Here is an 11,398-nt window from a genome sequence, read left to right on the forward strand (position 1 = left end):
GAATAAAAGCAGTGCTGGCAGCCAGAGATTGATCTCAGTGGTGTAACTAAAATAAGTCATTCCAGCTGGAAATTGTGACAACATGAGTGTCTGCCACTTGGAAGACAAATGTCTTGGTTGTCTCTATATTTCTTTTTGATTGATGGCTCCCACGTGACCCATATTCTAGCAGCAACCAACAATTGCCCCATGACAAGAATTTAATGTGGAGATACTACCAGGTTCCTCCACCCTGACTGGGGCCTGGCCAAAGCAAGATGAGGAGATGTGCACAGAGGGAGGCTGAACAGCCATTATTCCTGCAACTGTGATCATTTCAGGAGCATCATGCATTAGAAATTGCCTTCTTTGAGAGAGTCAAAGCCATTTTTGATAGAAAAAGCACGTAGTGAAACATTTGTCACCAGGAGGGAAGCTGTACAGCAGCCTTGTGGTTAATACTCTTGCCTAAGATGTGGAAAATGTGTGTAGGGTGTGAATCAGCAGAGGCTGGAAAAGGCTAATTGTATCCTTGGCTGTGGCATAAGCAAATGCTGGGTCTGGGTGCTTTGGGATCCCTGGGAAGAAGCAGAGATGGCACAGGATGGGCAGTGCAGGAACATGGGTGCTCTGACACCAGGTAACCCAGATTCTTCCTACATCCCTGGTGAAGTGCAGCATCACTGATCTGAACATCTCCCTGAGTCATTATTTCAATGAAAAGCAAGACTTTTAGATAAGAAATAAAAAAATCTACTGTAGAAGCCATGCCAGCCTTCCTTTCTTTCTGCCTTTTCTCCCTTTCTTTACATGCTTTTCTCTCCTTTCAGAACTTGTTCCCACGTGAGGGCCTCTTTGTTTTCAGTCAATGGCAAATATTCACCAGCTCACTTGTTTTTATTTCCTGCTCTGTGAATTTCTTTTTTTTCCTCCCTCTGGGCTCTTTGCTTCCCACAGTAGCTCAGAGCTTGAAACCTCTGACAACAGCTTGGCAGCTGAGTGTGAAGGGATCTGTAAATCCCCAGGGCTCAGATAGTGCAGCCCAGCAGTGAGAAGGTGGTGGGTGTCCTGCTGGTGTCTGGGATTATTTTGACCCTCTGCAAGCCGTGCAGGGCTTGTGAGTCTTTACCTATTCCAACATTTGTAGAGCCTGCACGAGGAGGGAGAGCTGGCAGCAGCTTTGGAGACAGTACTGAAAATCCCAGGGAAACAGAAAGTGAGCATTAACTGTTTCCTTCTTGCTCACCTTCTCCAGGCTGTTAGCACAGAAGCTCCAGATGGTGCAAAGCCCCTTTTACCTTCACTGTTCTGCATCCTCAAAGGAGGTAGCTTTTAGAAGGTGTTTTGTGTGAAGTCTTCTCCAGCAAATGAATTAGTGCTGGGACAGGAGGAAGGAGAAAAAGGGAACTTGAAGTCCAAGAGAGCAGCTCTTCCTTCAGCCCTTGGACTTCCTTTGTTAGTACAACATGAGACACTACATAGAGGCAAATAGCAAGTCAGTAAGTGTAACCTGCTAAAATAACTTGAGTGGCTCTGTAACACCTTAAAGGAGAGGTTTCCTTCTCTTCCTCCACAGAGACTTGAAGCTAGACAACGTACTCTTGGACAACGAGGGGCACATCAAAATTGCTGACTTTGGGATGTGCAAGGAGAACATGTTTGGTGATGCAAAGACAAGTACTTTCTGTGGGACTCCTGACTATATTGCTCCTGAGGTAGGTGTAGGATCCAAGGAGGTGAGCAAGCTGCTGTGGGACAGAGAATGTATCTTCAGACATGACTATCTGTCTGTGGTGGAGGGTGCAAAGAGTAATAACCTGCTTTTAAGCAGTTCCTGGCTAGAAACTCAATTTCAGTTTGGCTCAGAGTCTGCTTTGCTGCCTGGCATTGCCTGTTTTTGTGGCTAATTCATTTTTTTGTGCAGCTGTGTCTGGGAAGCAAGTGGTGCTTGGTTTGTTAGCCAGGAAACAGAATGGCTAGTGGAAATCCAGTTTGGGACATGGCAGAAGAAGCTCCAAGGTGTAGGTCTCATAATTCAGGGACAGAAATAGCACAAGGAATGGGAAGCATGTTCCCTAGTTAGCTGATAGTAGGGTCCCATGGCTGTACAGGCTCCTTGGTGGGGAGTCATGGACAAAATGCCCACCTGGAGCTGATTCTCCCTCCTCATTGATTAACCATCTTTCAGATAGAGAAGAGAGGCTGGGACCATGATACAGCAGAGACTGGGGTTCACCTTCCCTCTGGGATATGCTCTGATTCTTGAATAAGGATGGCACCCATAAGCTTGGGCTTCTTTCTTGCTCAGACAGGTTCTTAGCTGGCTGCAATCACAGCCTGCATCATGAGCATCCTGCCAGAGCTGAGTAAGACACTATATACTCTGGAAAGGCATAAAATGCAACCAAGAGTTGCTTGTAAAAGAGGTGGAGATGCTTGAAGAAATAAGCATGACAGTGGTCGTACACCCTGATTTTTCCCCTCAAAGTGCCAGCAGTTGGAGGAGAGGTGCTGCTGTCCAGAGGACAGCTGGGACCCAACCTGCTAACTCTGGACTATCTGCTTCTCTGCTTTGGCAGTGCATGGTGCCAGAGCATGAACCCATTCCTGGAGGACATGCCTCCACCAGTTGTCTCCTGATGAAGGAGATGAAGGAGTTGATTCAGGGTCAGACTGTACTTGAGCTAACAGTAGCAAGACAGAGCTTACAGCATGTGTTAAGGTCCTTCTCCATCCCCTTGGCTCAGGAAGGCTGGGGCTTACATGGAGAGTCTCCACACTCCATGCTAAAACATACCAACAGTTCCTTTTCTCCTTCTGCAGCTGATGGGTGCTGACACTTTGTAGAGAAAAGCTGAACCTGGCCTCAGTTTGCCCACTCAATAAATTGGGTGGTCACAGACACAAAATTCCAGCCTGCCCACAGGAAGAACTTTTGCCCTCCCCCTTATTCCTTTTCATTTCTTTGCCCAGACAGAACCTTTTTTTTCCCCCTCCTAGTAAATGTAGATACTTTGGACTAGATCCCTAAAGAAAACAGAAAGCTCCCTTAAACTGATGACTTCACACAATGATAGATCTTACTATGAAGAGGCTTTGACTAATTAGGTGGCAAATTGGGGCCAAAGAAAACATTTTTCAGCTCAGAGCAAAACCCACAAGTCATCCACGCATCGTGTCCAACATCACTCTGAAATCCATTTATTTGCCTTTCAAGATCCCATTTCCTGATTTAAGTGTTTTCATGATGGATATTGGGGCTCTCCAAATAGCTTTTCAGGCTTTTGGTGCTTTGTTTTTTGTTGTTTGGTTGTTTTTTTTTACCCTCTACTGTAACTCATTGATCTTTTACAGTGCACCAAGGGCTCGATTCTAACCTGGGTCACAGCACTGCTGACACAAGGGCTGGGCTCTTCAAATCCATTGGATTTGTATTGCCCAAGAGCAGGTGTAGGTGTGTCCTGCAATCAAGCTGCAATTGTCTTTTATTCCACATCAATATGCTTTTATTTGTTTAAAAAAGAAAGCTATTTTCTGATCCAAAAATAAAAATAAGAGAGCCAAGGCAAAGAAAATTTGGGCTGTTCAGACTAGAGAAGGCTCTGAGGAGACTTTATACCTTCCAGTACTTGAAAGGGGCCTACAGGAAAGCTGGGGAGGGGCTTTTCATTTGAGAAGACAGTGATAGGACAAGGGGTGATGGTTTTAAATTGAGAGAGGAGAGATTTAGGTTAGATATTAGGAAGAAATTCTTCACTCTAAGTGTGGTGAGGAGCTGGAATGGGTTGCCCAAGGAGGTTGTTGATGCCCCATCCATGGAGGTTTTTAAGGCCAGGTTGGACAAGGTTTTGTGCAACCTGATCTAGTGGTTCCCTGCTCATGGCAAGAGGGTTGGAACTTGATGATCCTTAAGGTCCCTTCCAACCTTAATGATTCTGTGATGATCCATTATCTGATTTTACTTCCTAGAAAAGAGAAAGACTAAAATATCTCAGAGTTTTATTTCTGCACCTTCATTTATTTTAGAGATTCAATGGGTGCATATAAAACATTTTACCTCTAAATTGAAAGCACTGCTTGAGTTTATGGATCATCTCTCCTGTCAGAAGCAGGAGCACTGGACTTTCTGTCAGTATTTCAGTGCAGCTGCTGATGCTTTAATTTGTTACAGACCCAGCACCTTGGCTACAGCTGTGGAAATAAGGGGGCTCTGGGTCAGTAGACAAGCAATTTTTTAATTTCAAAAAATATTTGACACACACAAAAAAATAAAAAAAATAAAAATTCAACAAGTTACCCTGAAATGAAATTGCTGACTTCATTTATTTTTTTTCCAGAGAACTGCAAAGCTAATAAATCTTTTCTTTTACCAACATGAAACATATAATTTCAGTTTCTGGATATTTTATACTTTAAAAGGTAAAGCTTTATAAAAAGAATGTGTCTTTTCAGAAGGAAAGGTTGGGATGAATTTATTTAAAAGTAAACCAGAAGAAATAGATTCTTTTTCTTTGTCTCTGAGTGGAACACATATTGTGGTTTATATCCAAACAGCCTTTTTGCCTTTTTTGAATCTCCACTTTTGCCATTTTTGGAGACAGCCTCTCTAAATTGTAATTTTTCAACTATCAACAGTTTCATGTGTACTGATCTGGGTAGATGTTTTCACCAGTATTAAGCCATCTCCAGGGCTTGTCATTGATGTCTACACCTCAGCTATAGTATGGGGGCTCACATTGCAACCAAGCTGTGGGCTCAAGAGTAAAGATTGAGCCTTAAAATTAACTGTTCCCATCTTCAAGTCTAAAATCCTGAGAAGGACCCTATACATCACATTCATCACATGTAGCTTTAGATATCTGTGAAGTAAATATCTAGATATGAGCAAGTTGTCTAGGCTCCTTGATAACCAAAGGAGACAAATAGGGGGTTGTAGTTTGCAACAAGTAGATAACTTTCTGGATGTCTAAAATTGAACTAATTCTCTTCCTTGACTTTAAAAGAAGCTCATGGTAACTGGTTCAGCTCTAGGTATCTCCAGAACACATATATGAAGGCAGGCAAGTGTAATTTTGCTTCCCCAAAGGGGAAATTTGAGAATTTGGTGGTGTCTGGCCAAGTGTGTAAGGGAGGAAAATGCCACATCCCCTCTTAGGGGGGTTCATCGCTCCATCCAACCCTCCCTGTCCCCCACACACTGGATTTAGCCTTCACTTAATAGATGACACAGAAAGGCACAAAGCAATGGACTGGGCTGAGGACAAACTCACATTCTACCTATAACTCTGTTGGCCTCAAGAGGGACAGAGCAGCAACCACTTCATCATGCTTTTTCTGGAGCAGATTTTTCTGGGATAAGTTCACACTATTTTCACTGACTGATAGTCCTAAGGTGCCCTTACACTGTCAAACTTGTAATTTTAAAGTGCAACTTGTGTGAGTTAAATCAGTCCCAAAAAGCTACTGCCTAACCTGTTGTCTTCTTGGAGTTCATAAGCCAAGTTTCAACTCTTGGGATAATTCAGAGAAAAGTAAAAAAATGTCTTGCCTCACTTTCTGTGCTTTAGGTCTCCCTGCACCTCTGGCAGATGCTCTGGCTTGTGCTGCAGGCAGGAGGAAGCACCTCTGCTGTCCCAACACAGTGCAAAGAGGCAGTTGAAAGGTCAAGGTCTAGTCACCCTTCTGAAGTTGAAATAATGATGTCAGACATTTTGCCTCTGTCTTTTTCACTCCTCTCTTTGGGCAGATATTACTGGGGCAGAAGTACAACACCTCTGTTGACTGGTGGTCCTTTGGCGTCCTCCTGTACGAGATGCTTATTGGCCAGTCTCCTTTCCATGGCCAAGATGAAGAGGAGCTTTTCCAGTCTATCCGTATGGACAACCCATTCTACCCTCGCTGGCTTGACAAGGATGCAAAGGACATTTTGGTAAAGGTGAGAATTACCACTCAGTGAATGAAAGTCTTTGCCAGAACTTTGATTTGTGCACCTCCAACTGTTCAGAGAAACATCTGTAATGTGTTAGGACCAGAAGGAGTCATTTTCTTGGACCTCAAATCACACCCGACCTAAGTCATAAGGTCATCTTTGTGTCTTCTTCCACCTGAGCTGTGATGATGGCTCCACATCCAGTAAGCAGCATCACAGGGTGTCAGACACAAGCAGGGATCAGACATTTCTTTGCACAACAATCCTTCAGATGCAAGCCATGTTAACTCCTGGAAAAGCTATTCTGCCAGGCTTCAGACCAAGAGTTCCAGTGACTTCCTTGGAAATGATGAGTCTTGTGCCTCAGAAATATGAGGACATCTGAGATAGATTGCTGTGGTGTTCAGCTTGATTTTCATTAGAGAATATTTTACAACTTTACACTGAGCTAGAGAGCAGGTTAACAAAGCCTGAGCTGTGTCTTGAAGTGGCAGGGCCCACTGAAGCTAATAGCACAATGCCATCTGGAATTTTGGCCCTCTTAATCTCCTATATAGCAATGCATAGTGTCCTTTGTGGGTGGAACACTCTCTAGAGCTTCCCTGTAATGGGCATCCTCCTCATCTTTTAGGTTCACTTCCAGTAATAAACCTTTTTCTTTTTTTTTTTTTTTTCCTGCCTCCTTGCATTTCTGTTTTGGGATGCAAATTATTCTAAAGGTAAAAATGCAATGAAGTCACAACTACTCTAACAAGTTACAACCCCTCAGTCGGGCTTTGGACTGACATGATTTAAGCTAATACATCCTACCTTGCAGTGGAGGATGGTGAGCGAGAATGGACAGAGGGATATAATGGCTCAGCTGATGTGTGATAACTTGTTCGTCACAAGATTTGCTCATATTTGAGCTACAGTCCCTACCTTGGCTTTTGCATTTCCAAAGTGACAGAACAGCATTAACATTGTACTACAAAAAAAAAAAAAAGATCAGGAGATGGTTTTAGTGTCTGTTCTGCATGCAGCACAGCTTAGATCTTTAGATATCACTCTTATTCTTATATTTAAACTGTTATAAAAAATTCCTGATAACAAGAAATTGTCCAGGCAAAAGCTTGCAAGTGTGATCCAGGTATTTCACCTGTGAAGTTGCACATTGACATGCTCAGCCACATATGTTGTTGCCACTATAACACATTTGTCCTCTGTGTCCTGCAAAATAAAAATATGGCCTCGGACTCAGTTTTGGCATGTTAGACTAAGAATCCAAGCTGGTTCACTAAGAAACCAAACTGGTTCACTAAGAATCCAAACTGGTTCCCCAGTCAGAAATTAAGTTACTTTACACAGTCTCACCAACTATGCTCGAGTTTGAAGTCTGAGAGCCTATCTGGTAGGACTCTCCTAATAAACACATTGTTATTGATAAAAGTGGGATTTCTCTTTCTTCAACTTTCTAGCTTTTTGTGAGAGAACCTGAGAGGAGACTGGGAGCAAGAGGGAACATCCGCCAACATGCCTTTTTCCAGGAAATAAACTGGGAGGCTTTAGAAGAAAGAAGGATGGAGCCTCCATTCAAACCCAGAGTGGTAAGGATGCATCTTCTTTCATTTCTACCCATCTCATGTCTTTATTTCCCAAACCATTCATTCCCCAAATATTTAAACACTCTGGCATAATCTAGCAATAAACCAAAGCCAGGACCCACAGTAGTGCTATAAACCCGTTTATTTAGGGGCACTGTCCAAATCCTTCAGACATGGGTCTTAAATGTCAGACACCTTGAGGTCTGTTTAGATTCATGAGACAGCATTTTAAAGGTGAATAAGTGTCTGCTAGACACTGGAACTAATGTTTTTAGGCATCAAAGTAAGGCTTTCAAAATACCCTTAGTATTTTGTGGTTATCTTCTGGAGTTGCTCTACCCATGCAGCCTCTCTGTCTAAGAGCAGATGGAGTATCTTGGTCTTGGGCTGTCAGAATGTAAGATATTGGCTCTTATTTAAGTGTTCAAATTCAGATTAAACTATCCACACACTGTCTGGTATGTTGAGTACATCAGCCACAAGCAGTTGAAACCATCTACAGTTTGGATCTGCTACAGTGTCCAGTCATTGAAAATATAATCATGAACTATGTACCTCTGTTGGCTGGGCTGCTTGGCTTGGTCATCATGACTACTCCTTTCTAATGGATATAAGCCCAAGTTTAGCATGCCCAGACCTGAGAAACCGTAAATAACTTATCAGTTTCTCAGTTACCACAGCAGGGGTCTGGATGCCACTTGAAACACCTTCCCTTAGTCACACAAGTACAGCTCATTCTGTGGGGATCATCTTTCATTGCACTGCAGAAGGCAAAGAAGGAAAAGCAGTTCAGGTAGCCAGCTGGTCAACTAAGTTAGGACGGTCCCAACTATCAATAACAGTTCTATTAAGCTATTAAAATCCTGTAATTAATAATTTTAATTTGACACCTGCATGATACAGTCCTTCATAAATCTTATTTAATTGATGGGTCCAGCCATGTTACATGGCTTTAACATCCCTGCCTCGTAAAATTCTTGAATCACAGGCTCAGTGTCTCCTACATAATGTTTATTCCCATTGCTACTTCAACAGGGTAGTAATATGCAAGTGATTAGCACTGGCTGCTGGATATTAAGAGGTCAGACAGAAGTACACTGCAGTTTGATGTGGTGTTGTGCATTGCTTGGGCTGGAGTCACTAATCATTGTACAAAAGGCCAAGAGCAAAGGCAGTGCAGGTTCCCTGGCTGAGCTGAGCTTTCTCCCAACTATTTGAGCTAAGCCTCTAGGAACCAGCTTGGTAGGGCCAGTACCACTGTAATCAAGATCTGAGTATCAGTGGTTTGACACCACCTGTTTTTTTCTTCCTTTTTCTTGAAGAAATCTCCGAGTGACTGTAGCAACTTCGACAAGGAATTTCTAAACGAAAAGCCTAGACTGTCCTGTGCAGACAGAGCACTGATTAACAGCATGGACCAAAATATGTTCAGCAACTTCTCTTTTGTGAACCCTAAAATGGAGAAAATATTTTCCTGAGATCTGCCTTCCTGAAGAAACTCTCTGTAATGGTTTGAGTAACACTTTGTCGACTGATGACTGTGCATGTTTATTTTTATCAAGAACCCACCAGAAAAACACCTCAGTGAAAGTTTTTTACCTTGTCCAGCTTTATTCCAGTCTGTAGCAGGTGCCAGCCACTCTTCACTAATGATGAAGTTTCTTCATGTTATCTTTTGGTCTCTCTTCCTTCTTTTCCCAATATTCTTGAACTTGAGAGCATCCAAAAATGAGGAGGTGCCAAAACCTGTTCCCCATTACTTGCGCACACAGACAATGGGTTTCTCTGTAAGAAGAAAAGAGAAAAGAAGAAGAAAAAAAGAAGTGTATTTGAACTTCCGGTGATGTCATTGTCCACTTCTGCAATTCTCACCTAGACCCTCCTCCTACAAGTGGACAAGTGGTTTTCTCAAGGCCTGAGGGCATCTGGGAAGACTTCAGGCTCGGTGCTTTGATAACCTCCACTTGTGCACATGCAGAGTTGTGAATGTGTGCACAGGAGTTTTGAAGAAGCTATTTCAGTCCCTACACACTTTAAAAATAATGTTCAGAGGTGTTTGGATTCAATTTTGCTCCACTGGGACAAAAAGACTTTGCAGGTGCCCATCGCAGCATCTGTACACCTCAATCTGAGGCCCTGGAGCTAAGGAGTCAACCCTGAAGGAAGAATGTTGCCATGGCAAGTGTCAAGAAAACCAGTGGTTTACATTTAGTACCTGAGCAGGAAGGATGGGAAGTTGCAGGCCTTAAGAAACCTTAAGAATCCCTGCTCTAAAGCTTTAACTGTCCTTGCACACCCAACTCAGAGCAAAATCTGGACTGGGCTTTCTGAAGTTTTTCTGCATAAGAAAGTTGAAAGAGGTTTCCTCAAACAATTGTTTAAGCGTTGTCAAACTGGCCTTCCAGTCACAGCATTGGCATGTATTGCTTAAAAGGAGTAACCAGTCTTTGCAAAGGCTGATATACTTTGTATTGCTCTAGATGATGTCCCAACACTTTGGCAGACATAGGTCAACAAGCTGTACCCAGAGGTCACGGAGCAGGACAGGACATGGGGTGGGGGTGGTATTTTCCTTTACCTCCTGACATTTTGCTGTGTGTACTATCCCTTTGCAGTCTGTGGCAATGTAGATGGGTTATAGAAACATCTTTTCTGTCATCCTTTCATTATGGGATCCTTTTAAACTTCTAGGGGAGGAATGTCCCCTCCCTGGAAATGTTCAAGGCCAGGTTGAATGGGGCTTTGAGCAACCTGGTCTAGTGGAAGGTGTCCATGCCCATAGCAGGGGAGTTGGAACTAGATGATCTTTAAGTTCCCTCCTAATCCAAACCATTCAGTGATTCTAAACAATGATGCACACTTTTCTGAGGTTGAAGAGACGAAGAACCACCCAGTTACTGTTGTCACTGAGACAACAGTTAAATACAGGGGTCAAAATTGCTTTTGCAAAGAACGGTTGGACCTGATGAACCTTGAGGTTCCTTCCAACCTTGTACTCTGTCATTCTATGATCGAAAATTAAGTCAAAGCCCAAAGAGAGGATTCTGTGACTTAGGCAGTCACCCAAGTTGGTGTTAGGCTCTAATTTAGTTGAGCTTCACTGTATCAATCCCTCAAGTCCACGGAGAAGGGAAGCTCTGGAGGGTGAGTCTTCCCAAAATCAGGTTCCTTTCAGAGGTGCCTTTCTGTCTCTGCTGGACCAGGCTGTCAACTTGGACCTCCCAACAGGATGAATGCAGTCTTGCAGGCAGTGTTGGGATCCTGCTGGCAGTGATTGCCAACACCAAGTCCTGACAGACCAAGAGCAGAAGCACCTAATGTTGACAAGAAAAGCGAAATGCCCTGAGAAAGGTTTCAGTTCAGTGACTCTCACACAATCCATGTTTGTGCTGTATGAAACACAAGAGGTATCTGTGCTCACAGTTTGTACAGCTGGTCATCATGTTTAACTATAAGAGTTAATATGATTTTTTTTAATGCCAGAGCTGTTTGTACAGTTTAATAAAATGTTGTGTACAATTGGAAAAATGGACATTGAAGTGATTAAACAAGGACAAAGAACAGAGGTGCTTGTAGAGAAGCCACTAAAATGGCTCTGTGCTTTCTGGGGGATGTTCCTCAGGGGAATTTCAACCCATAAACAGACAGGATCGGCAAACATTTCAACAGCTGTAACTACTCCACAGATGAGTAACTAAAACAAGGATTTGGAGCTGTGCAGAGGTAGCCAAGAGAGGAAGATCTTCGTTTTCACTGCCAGATAGTGACAGACCTGTAAATGTGGTCTGCCATCTCAAAGGGGTTGCAGAGACAGATGAGCAGAAGTCATTGCTATTAGAGAATAACTCAGGCCATTTTCCTTTGACACCTGAATGAGGCTGGATCAGCAAAGTCCTGAGGGTCTTGA

At 43.1% G+C, this 11,398-nt stretch overlaps 1 protein-coding gene across 1 annotated transcript in view; it reads left to right on the forward strand.

The window, feature by feature from the left end:
• The window catches only part of PRKCQ (protein kinase C, theta), a 44,943-nt gene extending 35,803 nt beyond the window's left edge, over positions 1–9,140 (forward strand). The window contains exons 15-18 of the mRNA XM_010003949.1: positions 1,556–1,694; positions 5,726–5,914; positions 7,366–7,494; positions 8,814–9,140. Coding sequence (XP_010002251.1) covers positions 1,556–1,694; positions 5,726–5,914; positions 7,366–7,494; positions 8,814–8,969 — 613 coding nt within the window. The 3' untranslated portion in view covers positions 8,970–9,140. The remainder of the gene's footprint in view (positions 1–1,555; positions 1,695–5,725; positions 5,915–7,365; positions 7,495–8,813) is intronic.
• Positions 9,141–11,398: the final 2,258 nt, after the last annotated feature.

The sequence above is a fragment of the Chaetura pelagica genome, unplaced genomic scaffold (assembly GCF_000747805.2).
Source record: "Chaetura pelagica isolate M959 unplaced genomic scaffold, ChaPel_1.0 scaffold518, whole genome shotgun sequence".
NCBI lineage: Eukaryota > Metazoa > Chordata > Aves > Apodiformes > Apodidae > Chaetura > Chaetura pelagica.